The 16,103-nt window shown below is 38.1% G+C and overlaps 1 protein-coding gene across 1 annotated transcript; it reads right to left on the minus strand.

The window, feature by feature from the left end:
* On the minus strand, nt 4,677–7,231 carry LOC109950037 (G-type lectin S-receptor-like serine/threonine-protein kinase LECRK3). The gene has a single exon (XM_020567543.1). The coding sequence runs from the start codon at nt 7,154–7,156 to the stop codon at nt 4,826–4,828; it is 2,331 nt and encodes a 776-aa protein (XP_020423132.1). The 5' UTR covers nt 7,157–7,231; the 3' UTR covers nt 4,677–4,825.

A 16,103-nucleotide genomic window follows, 5' to 3' on the forward strand; every position in this document is an offset into this window, starting at 1 on the left:
TATTTATTTCAAAGGGTGGTGCGGGTTTATCGTCCACGCCTTTACTTTTATTTAAATGTATGGAGCAGAATTAGTGCCCGTACAAGCACAATTTACTTTACCGCACATTTAATTTTATTTAAAGTATGGTGTGGGATTAACGTCCATACAGCAAGCAATTTAATTTATGAATTTAATTTACCGCACATTTATATTTATTTAAAAGGGTGGTGCGGGTTTATCGTCCACGCCTTTACTTTTATTTAAATGTATGGAGCAGAATTAGTGCCCATACAAGCGCATTTAATTTACCGCACATTTACATTTATTTAAAAGGGTGGTGCGGGTTTATCGTCCACGCCTTTACTTTTATCTAAATGTATGGAGCAGAATTAATGCCCACACAAGCACCTTAACTTTATGAATTTAATTTACCGCACATTTACATTTATTTAAAGTGTGGTGCGGGTTTATCGTCCATACCGGTAATTTATTTACCAGCAATTTATTATATGGATTAAATGTGCTGTATGATGAGTTTTTACAGTATACAGATCAGGACCAGAAGTTCCTTGATCCTCATCATACAATTACATCAGGACTTGAAGATCCTTGATGATAATGTTAATATGAGAGCTGGCAGTCTCTCCGGTACTATATTTGTAAACATGTGATCGGACTTGAGGGTCCTTGATCCCTGACATGTAAATAAGGACCTGGGGTTCCTTAATGATGTAACAGTACCGTATTGGTTCATAATGCCGTACACATGGATGATAACTGTACTGGCAAATGTACTAGAACCTGCAGTTCCTTAAACTCATGGATGAGCAATTAAATGAGATGCCAGAAGTTCCTCAAAATATGGACAATTATGTAAGGGCTTGAAGTCCAGAAATATGTACAGAAAATTGTAAAAATGTCCATACCATGAGAATATGTGATTTTGGCCCGAAGTTCAAAATCTAAGGGGATTGAATGTCCATACCATGAGAATATGTGATTTTGGCCTGAAGTTCAAAATCTAACAGTGTTGAGAACCTGAAGTTCCAACAATTAAATGGACAACCCTTAAGGTATTATTGCAAATTGTGGTACGCCACATATCTCTTTGGCATAAGAGAATGATGAATTGAGGCTCCCCACATATTTTGTTATATCTGGGCCGGAAGCTCATGAACCCAAATATATGAGATATTAGCGTGGCTTTTACTCAATTCATATTTCATGTCCATTTTGAAAAGGGCAAATAAATTCTGCGTTTGTGTTTAGCCCAGGCCAAAAGTTCCGGGCTCCCATACGTTGAAATATGAAATTTGGGAGAGTCGATGTGGTTATTTGAACCTATAAGGCACAAGGTTCAAAACCGTCATTTTGAAAAGACGTAAAAATCACAGGTGCAAATTTTAAGAATATGCGCAATTATTATAACAGGAAAGGAGCAAGTTGAAACGCAATTGCTCCAATCAAGTTTTGCAAAGGCCATATCTATAGGAGGAAATATGACTACTTTTTCAAAAGTACCCCGAGAATCTCGCAATTTTCCTATGGTTAATTTGAAATTCACCGGTTCTACATATTCCTCTTATTTGTGTATAAATGTGTTACTAACAAAATTTTCTTTGCAGAAGACACCCAGTTTTCTCCATACCTAGTGATGCGATATCTACTTGTTTTTCTTATCAGTGAGCATTTAATATGCCCGAGAAGCAAGACTATCTCTGATCATCCATTCAGGAAGCGAGACTATCCCTGATCACGTTTCCGCTACATCAGGAAACTGTAAAGGCGATCTTATGCTCTAATCTCCGGAAGTCCTTCTAGACTATGAGATATGAGAGCTTATTGTCTGCTCCCACCAGCTTCCTTCCCTGATTGCTTACCTTCTCTTTTTTGCATTTTTTCTCTTTCTGTAACTCTCTGAGGATTATTTGTTTTTGACAGAGAAAAGAGTTGTGATTTTACTATTGCAGGATATAACTAGATCATCAAGCGCTACATTTACTGGGCCGATACAAGCTTGAATGATACTTGAGAAAAGTTTCTCCCACCTAAGGATGTAAGCAATACTTGTGTTATTTTTTGCTTATATACTTATTTGATATTTTATCTTGAAAGGTAACCAAATGGGAAGATAAGTCCGTTCCAAAAGAATGGCTTGTATGTATCCATGAATTATTAATGCAAATTTTACAGATTGCAAGTTGGATACATTGATAATACACTGCACAGATTAATGTACCATAAGAACAGAATATGGGTATAGCAGTGATCAATATGATGCACGCCTGTTGCATAGCAAATGATATGGATTGAAGTCCCGAAAGGACAATCCTTTGACATGTCAATATTGATATTATGCACGCCTAATGCGTAGCAAATTATATGGGTTAAAGTCCCAGAAATTAATTGACATGTATGTATTAATCTATGGCATGCCTGCAGCATGACAGATATATGGGTGCACGCCTGTTCCGTAGCAAATGATATGGATTGAAGTCCCGAAAGGACAATCCTTTGACATGTCAATATTGATATTATGCACGCCTAATGCGTAGCAAATTATATGGGTTAAAGTCCCAGAAATTAATTGACATGTATGTATTAATCTATGGCATGCCTGCAGCATGACAGATATATGGGTGCACGCCTGTTGCGTAGCAAATGATATGGATTGAAGTCCCGAAAGGACAATCCTTTGACATGCCAATATTGATATTATGCACGCCTCATGCGTAGCAAATTATATGGGTTAAAGTCCCATAATATGGGTTAAAGTCCCAGAAATTAATTGACATGTATGTATTAATCTGTGGCATGCCTGCAGCATGACAGATATATGGGTTCTAAATGTTCCAACTCTCTAAATAGAGATTATCCACGCCCTACTGTAAAATAACGCTCCATTGGAGGTTATAATCCACATTCTCACATAATAAAAGCCCCATGAAGTGGCTTGGGTACCCAAAAGCAAAGAAATGCTTATAATTGATGCATGCGCATGCACATGAGAATTGTGAGATTATGAATTAATGAATGACAATTTTTGGTTTTGGAGTAGCTACTCAAAATCATCAATGGGCTGTGTTGATTGGAACCACGTTCAATTATTAAATGTCGACAATATCATTGGCCAAAATGGAACGAGGTAATTCCATTATAGATGAGAATGAATGTGAAAGAACAAACCCACAGTACGAACCCCAAAATTTGTTAATACTGAATTTATACTTGGGTGTTCGGAATAAAAGGGAATATACCTACTTTGTATGACACACTGTTTCTGGCAGAAACAAGGAATGTTGGGTTTTCTCCATATTTACAGATTCAATTGTGCCCCCCCTCCTTATTACACAATTACGGAGACCAACATATTATCTTTAAGGGTTATTAAATGCACGGAGCATATTGCCAGAAGCGATTCCCTAAAGATGTATAAATAGCTGGGTTAAAGCTATATAATGTGTCATAAAGCTTAATCCCTTTTAGACAAAATCCGTTGAGAGGATTGACATTGCATAAAGCAAGTCCCTAAAGGACATGTGCTTGAAGCACAAAATTTGTACTCAATATTAATATGCATAAATTACCTCAGTGAGTACATTGATTATAATGTGATTGCAACACATTAAAGCTTCTGCAGAATTCATGAAATATTTGTCTCGATCGAGCATTATACCAACGAGATTCTTGCTTATACTAAGAGAGTCTTATCCGTTGGTCCTTAAATATTTTTCCGGAAGTATACTAGACCAGATAGAGCTCAGCTCCACACTGTACTCTTTTTCCTTTATCCAGGTTTTTATCCCATTGGATTTTTTCTGGTAAGGTTTTAACGAGGCAGTGTAGCTCAAGGGTTTAGGGTATACTATGAAAATTTTTATGGTCGCTTACTGGACAAAAGCTAGTCCTAAATTTTTCAGGGGGGGATATTCATCAGGGGGAGCATGGTTTTCATCAAGACCTCCATACACTGTACTCTTTTTCCTTCATCCAGGTTTTTATCCCACTGGATTTTTCCTGGTAAGGTTTTAATGAGGCAGTGTCGCTCAAGATTGACTCACAGAAGCAGTGTCAACTACGATATTCAGAAAGCTGATCAACAGTATGACTTAAAGATATTTTGCCAAGCATCAGGGGGGAGCGCACCATCAATAAAGATCTTCAAACACCGTACTCTTTTTCCTTCGTCCGGGTTTTTATCCCACTGGGTTTTTCCTGGCAAGGTTTTAACGAGGCAGTGTCGCAAGCGCATCAATATACATAGAATTTTATGTTACACATGATTATGTACTCTTTTTTCCTTTGACCAGTTTTTGTCCCACTGGGTTTTTACTGGCAAGGTTTTTAACGAGACATATTCTGTATCATTTGTGGTCTCCAAGGGGGAGTGTTGTAAAAGTGGAGTCCCCAAAATGCCCCCAAATGCCTATAAAAGGCTTCCCCCTTCCCTATCTCAATACACATAGAAATCAGAATGAAAATTCAGTTTCTCTATTTTCTCTCCATCTCAATTTCCTCTCCAATTCCTCTAGTTTTATAACAATATGCACATCAAGACAAAAGCACTCAACAACAGAAAGCTTAAAATAAAGCCAGAAGGTGCACTCGTCAGGGGAATCACAGAAAATTTAAAATAAAGCCAAATTCCCTCATATCCAAAACAATCAACCTCTCTTCAAAGTAAAACGGATGAAAGAAATATAGATTATAAGAGGAAGCCAAACTATAATAATATCATACATGATAGAGTTGCGGTACATAGAAAAGGAAAACAACAAGCATATCAGCATCAGATAGGAATTTGGAACCAGAGCCACTTCACTCTTGAGACACAGGCATTCATTTAAATGGCACTGAAAAAAGAACTTGGACTGGGAGGGGTTGGGATGTCCACGGTCCCTTCCAGCATCAGCAGAACTTTCTTCATAGAGGGACGGAGCGATGGCTCATCCTGGATGCACCAAAGTCCCACTTTAATCATCCTTTCAAATTGCCTTCTCTCTATCTCTTCATCACCTGCTAATTTGCCAAGTTCACCCTTCTCAAAACAGTTGCAGGCCAATTCATCCAAAATAGCCTCCTCCTCAGGAAGACTCCAATCCACGTTCCTTCGACAACATATGATCTCCAACAGCACAATTCCGAAGCTGTAAACATCTGCTTTAACCGTTATTGGCATTTTCCTATGCCACTCCGGTGCAACATACCCCTTGGTTCCTCTGATTCCAGTAGTTGTTCTAGTTTGGTCTGCCTTAAGCAGCTTTGCCAATCCAAAGTCGGAGATTTTCGGGCACATGAACTCATCTAGTAGTATATTTTGAGGCTTTATGTCACAATGGATGATCTGTGTATCACACTCTTCATGGAGATAAAGAAACCCCCGCGCTATGTTACGAGCAATGCCCATTCTTTCTTCCCAAAATGGTTGCCTTTCACTGGTGAAGAGCACATCTGAAAGTGAGCCGTTGCTCATGTACTCATACACCAAAAGCTTTTTAGCTCCGTCAAGGCAATACCCAAGTAAACGGACTAGATTCTTGTGATGGGTTCTCCCAATAACTCTGATCTCAGTCTGAAATTCTGTTTCCCCTTCGGCTGCAACTTTCTCTAGTCTTTTGACAGCAACTGGCTTTTGGGTACCCAAAATCAGCCCTTTATATACTGTTGACGAGGCTCCTCTACCAAGCTCTTCCTTGAAATTATTAGTCATCTCTTCTAGCTCTTCATAAGCATATCGTCGCGGAGCCACACTCTCATTCAATTCAAGGTCACCATTCACAGCACTCATTCTTTTATATGCCCAGACATTGTGTTTCCACAACACAATCACGGAAATCAACAACAAAATGGATCCAAAAGCAGTAAATGAAAGACCAATAATCAGGATGTCAGTTCTACCTTTTTTCTTGCTTCCTGGTTGAACGATTCTAGGATCTGTATGTGGTTTTGTAGGTACACCTACCTTGATGAGAGCTCTGTCTGAAGTTCCAGTGTTTCTTCTACCATATCTCAAAGGAAGCCTCTGCTTTCTGCAGTTTGTACCGTCAAAAAGCGCAGCTTCACAGTTACAATCCTCCAGACAGACTTGTATGCAATCGTCTTTGTCGGATAATCTCAAACTCATATACGAAACATCTTCCCATGTTGTGCTTTCCAGCTCTTCCATGGTGTAAGTGAAATTCTCATTCCTGTTTTTGCATGCATCCGCAACAAAATTTCTCTGGCACCCGGATGTCTGATTTCCCTGGTTGACAGATTCGAATCTCGGAAGACATCTACAGTCCGGCTCTAGATCAATTAAGACACAATAGCTATTCAATCCGCACAGGCCTTTAGGAACACACTTATCCTTGGAAGACTCCCACTCAACTGACCAAATTGCATTCTTTGTCAAATCATGTGAATACAAACGAAATATCCCATTTGCATCAATTCTCATAAGATAAAGTTTTCCTTCATCAGTAGGAAGACCTCCATCTGTTATATTCAAAATATTCGAACCAGTCCCGTTGAGCAAGTAGAGACGGCCATCAGCACCCAAATTAAGTGTCAAGTTCTCTCCCGCTCCATAAGTTGAAGATGCATAAAAAGCGTAAGGACTGGTGTCTGGAGTATCTACAGGGTACTGAACAAGGTTTCCATCCTTTTGCATTTTGAGACGGAAAATCCCCGTTGAGTGATCAGCTTCTGATTTCGCCGAGAAAAGTTCGTTTCCTGATAAAAGGCGTTGACCGGGCAAAAGGGTGTCGGTTGGATGATCAAAGCTCTGCCATACTATTTTCCGACCAGAGTTGTACAGCACGAAATTACCCGAATTGAGCATGGAAGCATAAGAAGCAGAGCCAGAAGATTTTACCAAGTAATTTTGGCCTTCTGCTGTTGTCAAGGCAAGGCCGTCACCTGTGAAGAGCAAGGTGGCATTGTTGGAGACTGGTGGATCATCTCGATTTGCTGTCCACACGACTGTCTTTTCGGGAATTCCAGCAAGAAATATCCCAACAGCATAGCCATTGCCTTGCCTGTAAAATCCAAAGGCATATAGACCAGAACGTGACAGCCATGTGGAGTTGGTGGTTGGTTTTAAAGAAGAGCCTTGGCTTATATTCGACTGCATCTGTTGTGCTTCAGCAGCAACAAATGCCAAGGCAAGAAGAAGGCATGCCATGAAAGCCATCGAAAAATGATCTCAGTGTAATTATTTGTCTTCCTTTTCCTCTGTTTTTTATTTTCCCTTCTGCAGCACTCCAGAAAATTGGTTCCAATGCAGTATGAAGTTCTAATTCTGAATTTCTATTTAATTTAAGGTGGATGGTGTAAATTGGTTCCAAAAGATGCACCAAATTTTCCATTAAATTTTTTGTTCAAATTGTTAAAATGTAAACTGCCTAGCTAATTTCTGATTAGTTAGTAATCACTTAGTCAGTTTATATTCAGTCCATTTAAGTCATCTGTTAGCTGAGCACCTTCAGCTCATATGCCAAGTGTAAGGCTTAGGATTGTCTCTCTTATTTCAGCGGTTCTAAAGCCTTGTAATGCCATGTGTCATATTCACATTGGCTTACCCTTCACAACGGTTAGATTGTAATTGCTGATGTAAGAACACATTTTGGGTATGAATAGAGCTTTCTCTGCTGCAACGGTTAAGCAGAGGAGTAGTGGTCATAACCATTTTGATTCCTTCTTGCTCAAGCTCTCTCTCAGTCTTTTGCTCTTTAGCTCCCTTGACAATCCAAATCTCAACACAAATTGTTTATTAACTTTATCGTCATATTGTTTACTATCTCCTAAATTTGTCCCTAATAGTACGTCCCAGAATTTGTGAACTTGACTTTGTAGACTTTTCTAATCACATGTAAGGAAAACTAGTTAAGTCGCTTTCTTCTCTGTAGGCAATGAGTCGGTCCAAATCAAACCCTTCATATGCATTTTTCTTCTTTGATTTTATGAAGAGGATGCAGACGGACGAGGCACTTTGGACTTGTTCTCCAATACCATTAACCCCGTAATTTTCTTGGAAGAAGGTCACACTACAACATAAAAACCCTTCTATGACGTCTGATTTGCGTCATGGAAGGCATTTAATGATGCGGATCAGGCGTCGTAACCCATGTCGTCAAAAGGAGGGGATCATGGAAACTTTTTCCAAGCACGATGTCTGTTCCGCGTCAAAGAATGGGGTTTCAATGACGCGGATAGCGTGTCGTGGAAACCTTTTCAGAGCACGACATCTATTCAACGTCATGGAATGGGGTTTCAATGAAGCGTGTAGCGTGTCATGGAAACTTTTTCAAAGCACGACGTCTATGCTGAGACGTCATTGAAATATTTTTCATGACACGGTTTAGACGTTGTTGAAATTCTTTAATTTTTTTTTTAATAAAAATTCTTAATCTATATATATATATCCCATCATTTTAATTATGCGAAAAAAAAATTAATATATAAAAGCAAAAATATAAACACAAAGACAAAGACTCTGAATTATATTTCTATTATTCAAAATGATCTAGTACATTAAAATTGTCTTTAACGAATCCCACTAAACCATTTCCCTTTCAAGAAGTTAAAAATATGAAGAATGAAGCTTACAGGACCTTGATTAAAAAAATAAAAAAAATTAATTTAAAAAAAATAAAAAAAAGCTTACAGGACAAAACAAAAACCACAAGGCGTTTTGGTATTTTTATCCAAGCCCATAATTATCTTCTTAATCTCTCCAGCATGAGAAAAAAGCTCATAAACTTGCTGTTCTGTTGTGTAGAATGACATATTCCCAATATAAACAGTCATTGATGCCAGGATTGCTTGTTCAAATTCCTCATGTGATCTAGTAAATCTTCTACCCTGATATTGTGAAAGCTTCCATTGATCCTAATGAAAAAAGAAAATGATGAAAGATAGGGTAATTGCAGAGAGGAATAACACAGTTATAAAATGCGTGCTGGATCACAGAGGATAAGCTGTATTTTCATCTGTATTTCAAAGTGAGACTTGAAGAAGCATACAATAATTTGGAAATGCACAAATGTACAATCTGGCCCCTGGAGTTCCCTTTTCTTTCTATAACAGAAACGGTTATGAAAATAGAGTAAAATGAATCTAAGAAATCGTAATGAATAAATCCCACTCAGTTCTAAAAAAAATTCACAGCACGTGAATAGCACAGGGTTCTTGAACAAGAAATCTGGTTAAGTAATTACTATGAACAAATCTTTTTAAACATTTTTCAGAACTTCTCTAGCATCCACACATTTGATTGATTTGAACCAAATCGAAAACCACATCTTTTATATGACAACATCGAAAAGAAAAAGCCTGTTGAATGACCGTTTATACAATAATTGTTCAGATTCACAATATACGTCCTGGCAGTGTGCCCCTACTCTACACAGCTTCTCCAGAAACTCCAAAACAATTGTACTTAAAGTATTTATAAAAATAAATAAATAAAATGGAAACTACGACATATTTGACTCGACAACAACGAAAGAGAAGATAGAACTTAAACATTCCCTTTTGCACATTGCATTGTCTAGTTCTCAAACAGAAGAAAATAAAAGGGGTGGGGGCTTAACTTCTAATTTCCATCTCTCACCCACCATGAGTTTCTTTCATTTTCTTCTCTTCTCTTCTTGTAATATTATCTCATGCCCTCATATTACCAAAATGGAATATTATACACCTCTGAGGCCTGTGAGGATTGTGGCTCGAGTTGACTTGGTGTCTCCGAGGCCTGCGAGGAATGCAGCTCGGTTAATTTTGTGTTTCTGAGGCCTGCGAGGATGGAATTGACAGATTGCTACTAGAATTGACGGAAAAATGTTGGAATTGACGGATCAGGAATGGGGGTACGCCTAGGTGAAGAATATTTGGGTTTTTAAGAGGTTTAAACAAAAATTGAGGATTTTATGTTGGTATTTATGAGCAAAGGTTTTAAGTAAAAGAGGAAAATATATGTTTCAGTTAAGCTATTGTTATTGACATTAAGATTTCACATGATCAATGTTATTGTTAATAATTTTCTCGTTTTCCTACTTATCTGTAACAAGTTAATTATAAATCTTTATATATAGATATATGTGTATATATAATAATAATAATCTAAGCCAGTAATACATAAATTGATTTAGGAATTAGAGGAAGTCCAGTGAGTGGACTTTTGTTTTATAAATGAATTTTATAGTTTTATTGATTGAGTTTGAATGATTTATTTATGGTTATTACTTTCCAAACATGATTATTTGATTTTGAATACTTGTATTATATTCTGGTTATATTTAAATTGAGAATGGCTTGGAAAGTAGGAAGGATAATGGCAACATGATTTAAGGATGGATGATAAATAGTTTTATAATTTTCCAGGAAATGTTTTAAACCACCATAGGTGCCCTGTGTTGCCTTCGGATTATTGTTTCCTTCGGTTATGTCAGCGCGTTTGACAGTTGCATCACGAGTCTTAGGGATATCCGGACCGTGCAGAGCGAGGAAATGCAGATCAGGTTGACTAAATGTCCCCTGAGTCTTGCGAGGATTGCGGGTCGGGTCGACTTTGTGTTACAGAGACCTGCGAGGACGTGTCACAAATTGTGACACGAGGAATTGATGGAAATTAAGGAATTCACGATTATATAATGGGTACACCTAGGTGGAAGTGAAATATTGATTTTTCAATGCTTTAACTGATTTAATGATTTATGTAAACGTGTGAAATATTATATAAATATAAATATGCCTGTTCGATTTCTGTATGAGTATAGCATGTGAATGTTATTTAGCATGTCGCTAACATGAGAACTTGGATTGATTTGCAATCACAATGGACAATAACAATTGACAAGATACATAAGTGCAGTATAAAAATGGAAGGAACTACGTATGGCTTGATCCCTTGTTAAGGGTACGTAAGCAACCTAGAGTTACTAGATGCAGCCATGAGACCAAGTGATTATTGTAAAGCTATTCAGTCAAGTTAATTTGAAATCTATTAGCGTACTTGTGTGTTTTAAAGGTTGGGATCAATTTCAATTGGCAGAACGATTTATCTGATTTAAGAGGCCTGATGTCATGATAGGATTGCAAAGTTCATTTCATGCCATTGAGATTCTGAAGTTTATATGTTTATTATTTCAAGATTTATATTAGAAGCTGAGGTCTTTCCTTTATGCTCGAAATCTTGTTGAGGTTGTTAGTAATTGAGAAGTTTCAATATTTGAGGAAAGTTTATAAATTCTTTATTATCATTCTCACTTGTGAGCCTAATCTGATATTATTTGCATTAAGTGGCAGTTATGGTGTATAACTCAACTAGCTTATTTGTACATATTCTTTTCTGCTTAGCCTGTCATGAATATATCATGTCAGTATCTTTGGACTTTGATGTGTGACGTATGTTTGGTTGTATGAATTCCATTTTTGGTACATGCTGAACGAATGGAGATATTTAGATTGTTTGTTACAGGTGAAAATTTTGGGAAACGAGTATTTATAGGGGAGACACTGTTAAATTTTCGACATAAGTCAAACTTGAGGTTAATTTTGGTTTCTGCTAGAAGGGCAATTTGGTCAATTGTGCCCGGCACCTGCCAGGTGTCGAACACGCACAGGGTTCGGCTCAGATTCCAAAGTGAAATTTGGGTTGGGTCTTGTCATCATGTCCTACCCATTGTGTATGCCATAAATCCTTTGAAGCCAAACACTTAACCTTTTCTTTCATCACCCACAATATTCCCTTACCCTTTTCACCCTATTTTTAGCCATACCCTATAACTTGGGATATGCCATGGCACATGAAGACAAGGATGAAGGTTAAGCTCTACATCAACAAAAGAGGTAGCGTGTACTGAGGAAATATGTGCTCATAGTTCAAGAAAAAGAAAATAGAAGGGGGAAAAAAGAGAGAAATATATTCCCAAAAAAATAAATAAATAAACAATAAAGCATATCAAAAATCCTGGATGCCTTGGTGAAGTAAATTTGAAGAGCCAAACCATATAACACGAAAAATGCATTGTTATGTCTCAAGTTCTAATATTCCATATCCTTTCTTTCATAACCCATAACCTAGCCCTACATTACAACCATAGTAAAAGACCTAATGGATCTGTGGGGACTTCTTACTCGGAAGTGGAGGTATGTACTTCATCTATGGTTCTTAGTATTTGATTTCCTTTCCATGAGATCTATTCCTAGAAATTGCCTTTTATTCATTTTGGATGCATGTGTCTTATATTTTGATTTCTTCACCTAACTCCATTCATATATGCGGGGTAAGAGTGCAACCCTAGGTTTTGTGAGAAAATTGAGAGTTATCCAATGAGGCATAGAGTCAAGGCGAATTTGTACACACGCTGAGTGTGATTATCTTTAAGTTCGAGTGCTTGGAGTATTGGTTTCACACTTTATGACAGGACCCGATCCAAATTCCGCTTTGAAATTCGAACCAGACCCTGTGCGTGTCCGACACCTGGTGAATGTCGGGCACAAATGACCTATTTGCCTCTCAACACAAAACATGATAAAATAACAAGGTTGACTTCTACCGAAAATTCGGCAGAGTTTCCCTTGTAACTGGCTCAATACCAAAATATTTTCACCTGCCAAACAAGTATACATATATACAACCAACTGCCAGCATACGTATATATACATTCCAACAGTTCAATTCAAAGTCTAGGGCAAAATATCAGAGCGACTACTAAGAATTTACAAAGGAGTGAATCCTTTTACAAAACAAAAATCCTACATCAAAGAAAGGCGCGGAAAATGGGAAGTGGCCCGGTGGTGAATTTCTGTGCACATCTACTGCCTGGGGGCGCAAAACAATAATAAAGGTGAGTGGACCCAAAAACAAAGTTTAGAAAATAGTATATGAACATACTAACCCCACTGTAAAAACAGTTATACAAACTCACTTATTTTCTTTATTTCTGAAATCAATGCATGTAGATAATTATATACATTTGAAAACAGTTTAAAACTATCACCTAGGTGTACCCTTATTTCCGTCAATTCCTTATATCCGTCAATTCCTTGCATCACCATGGGTGACACATACTCGCAAGTCTCAGTGACACGAAGTCAGTCCGAGCCGCAACTCGCAGGATGCAGGGGACCGTAGTTCACCTGATCCGCATTACTCGCTCCACACGAGTTCGAGTACCAAGGAACTCGTGGGGAAACTGTCAAGCATGCTGACTAAACCGAAGGCAACAAATATAGTCCGAAGGCAACAGTTAATATCTGGGTACAAGGTGGTTTAAGAAAATATAAAGTTTCTGAAGCAAAACTGTTGAATAATTAACTTTCTGTAACCTTTAAAATTCTGCTGCCATTTATCTGATAATTAACGAGAATATCTTTTTCTATATTCTTTAAAGGAGATTTCACTCGGCAGCATGCAACATAAAATATGTAACAGAATAAAACAGCTGATAACTGAAACTGAACTGCTTAAATTCATTTATTAAAACAAAGAGTCCACTCACTGATAGTCCGAGTTCGCTGGACCTCTTGAAGGTCCTTCCTGCGGGTCAACTGGTACCCGGGTGCCTGATTCAATGACCATATTATTCTATTAATACAATATAGTATTAAAGTAAAAACCCTACCCCCGGCTCCTAAAAGTACGTGCAGCAATTTAAAGTGATCCCTATGCCCATAACAGCTTTCCTTCCACATGGGATAGTTTAGCGGTATCTTGGGACTCAAAAAGTGCTAAAATCCAAAAAGTCAATCTGGAACCCCACGGGTCCATAACCTCACAATATGATCCAGATGCCGCTAGAAGGTCCAATATATTTAGGACATATGTCCCGAGAGTATTGGTGTCAATCGGACGGTCGGATTAATCACGATCGTGTAATCGCATAATTTTTAAACCCTAGCCATAGGGTTGGCGATTTCAGAGTATCCGGGACTCCGATTCACGATCCGTCGAATCCTACACGTTTCTGAAATTATCTAGAGTAACATATCTAAAATTTATTACGATCCAACGGCTTAACAATATTGAACCCGGTAATCGCACAATATGGAAAATCCGTTCGAGGCTCAAACGGTATCCAAATTGAGATCCGCGAATTCCTATGCGCTCGTGACAACCTAAGGATCGCATCAAGACACAGTGCCACTGCACTACACTCGCCCACTCGCCGCCGCACGCGCCGGCAGCGATGGGTGTCCAAAGCGATTACGCATCGCCAGAAAATCTCAAAACAAAGGCTCCAAACTCCTACTCTAGGTATAACACCATATTTGGAACCACTTTTGTTCTTGGACCTACCCCAAAAACAGACCGGAATTGGCCGAACACGGAGGCCAAAAATTGGCCGAATTCCAATTTGAAAACTGAGCTAGCTACGGTGAAAATCAATGCAAACCTACCCAACCATCAGCTAGAGCACGGAAAATAGGTAGAAATCCATACCTAACTCGACAAATTTGGAGGAGAATTGAAGGAGAACGAGCGGTTGCAAAACTGTGCAAAACAGGCTCGATTTTCACAGTTTCCGGCGGCTGACTGCAGTGGCTGGCAGCGGGGCTGGGTCGGGTGTGGTGGCGGCGTGACGCCGGTCATTTTGGCTCCGGTCTTGCGGCTTGGGGTGGCCGGTGGCGTGAGATATAGAAGTGTGGAGGGTGACAGACGGGAGAGAAAGAAAAACAGAGAGGGAGGAGGGCGCGGGGAGAGAGAAAGAGAGAGAGAGAGAGAGAGAGAGAGAGAGAGAGAGAGAGAGAGAGAAATGAGGTTTTGTAATAAAAATCTGATTTTTTTTCTAATTTACCGTTTTGTCCTTCGTGATATTTTAATCGTATTTTCTTCGTTAAAACTCCGATTCGAGCTCACTTCATGTCTATGAATTCGTGTCGTCGTGCTCTACGCAACGGTATATGTGGAATTGTCAAATTCCTTTTTGGTCAAAAAGTCAACTTTTTGTTCATAATTTAGTCCAAGGGCAAAATTGTCTTTCCTCATAATAAATTACTAATTAAATATGAATTTTAGGTTTGGGTCATTACACTTTACACTATGGTGCATTTTATTTGTATTGGCATAACTTTAGTTTTTGAATTGTGATTGGCATTCCTTGGTTATTATTAGTTTGTTAGAAGTATTGCTTTAACAAATTTGGTTTGCAAGGAGCGTTTATGGGTGTCGTGACTAGTAAACCCTCAGGAGTCACAATTCCTCTTACGAGGGACACCTAAAGGTTTAAAGGCTTGTGGCATATGCTAAGTGCCATCGAGATTACCTACGAAAGTGGTTAGTTTAGTTTGTTTGTTTTAAATTATTTTTTTATTTTCAGTTTTGCTCGAGGACTAGCAAAAGATAGGTTTGAGGGTATTTGATAAGCCTATATTATATATAAATATATATATTATGACTCCTTTGCTTATTTATTTGTTAATTTACTTGGATTAAATTGGTTGTTTTAATTGGTTTTGTGAGATATGTGAAGGAATTGTGAAATTGGAGAAAGTGTGCTAAAAATGGCAAGAAGATGAAGATTGGAGTTTAATTAAAAAGAAGCTAAGTCATTCCTTTTGTCGCAAGGAATATTGTCAAATTTCCTAATTCAAGATGGTTCAAGTCTTACCAAGTCAATCAAGGAGAAATAAAGAAGACCCAATATGAGAAGGAATCCTATTTTTATAACAATTGTAATTATACTTTAGATAGGTAGGATTTCTAGGAGTATTATAAGCCTAAATTTACTTATTATAAATAGGGAGTTTCAGTCATTGATCCTGAATCGATCATCCTCCATCATCTACCATCAAATTCCTATATATTCATACTCATAGCCGAAACACCCAAAGGAGAATACGAAGAGAGCTTGCGCAACCTAGGCGTTTTACTTGGAGAATTCGGTGCCTTCCATGTCTTCACCAACCAGCATGATTCTCAATAAGTCCATCATGAACTAATTTCTTTTACTAGGGCTTCGATGTAGCCTAGCTATGAATACTCAAATTCTTTGATATTGTTGATTTTATTTATCTATACATGTTGAGTGCTTGTTACCATTCTTAATGCTTTCAATTAATTGGCCACTAATTGCATGATTGGAAGAATTAGGTTGAGACCGGAAGGAGATTCCTAGTAAATAGCTTCTTGTAACAAG

The sequence above is a fragment of the Prunus persica genome, chromosome G6 (genome assembly GCF_000346465.2).
Source record: "Prunus persica cultivar Lovell chromosome G6, Prunus_persica_NCBIv2, whole genome shotgun sequence".
Taxonomy (NCBI): domain Eukaryota; kingdom Viridiplantae; phylum Streptophyta; class Magnoliopsida; order Rosales; family Rosaceae; genus Prunus; species Prunus persica.

What these genes read in the sequence shown, in the direction of transcription:
- LOC109950037 (XM_020567543.1), bottom strand. Translation starts at nt 7,156, where the DNA reads ATGGCTTTCATGGCATGCCTTCTTCTTGCCTTGGCATTTGTTGCTGCT.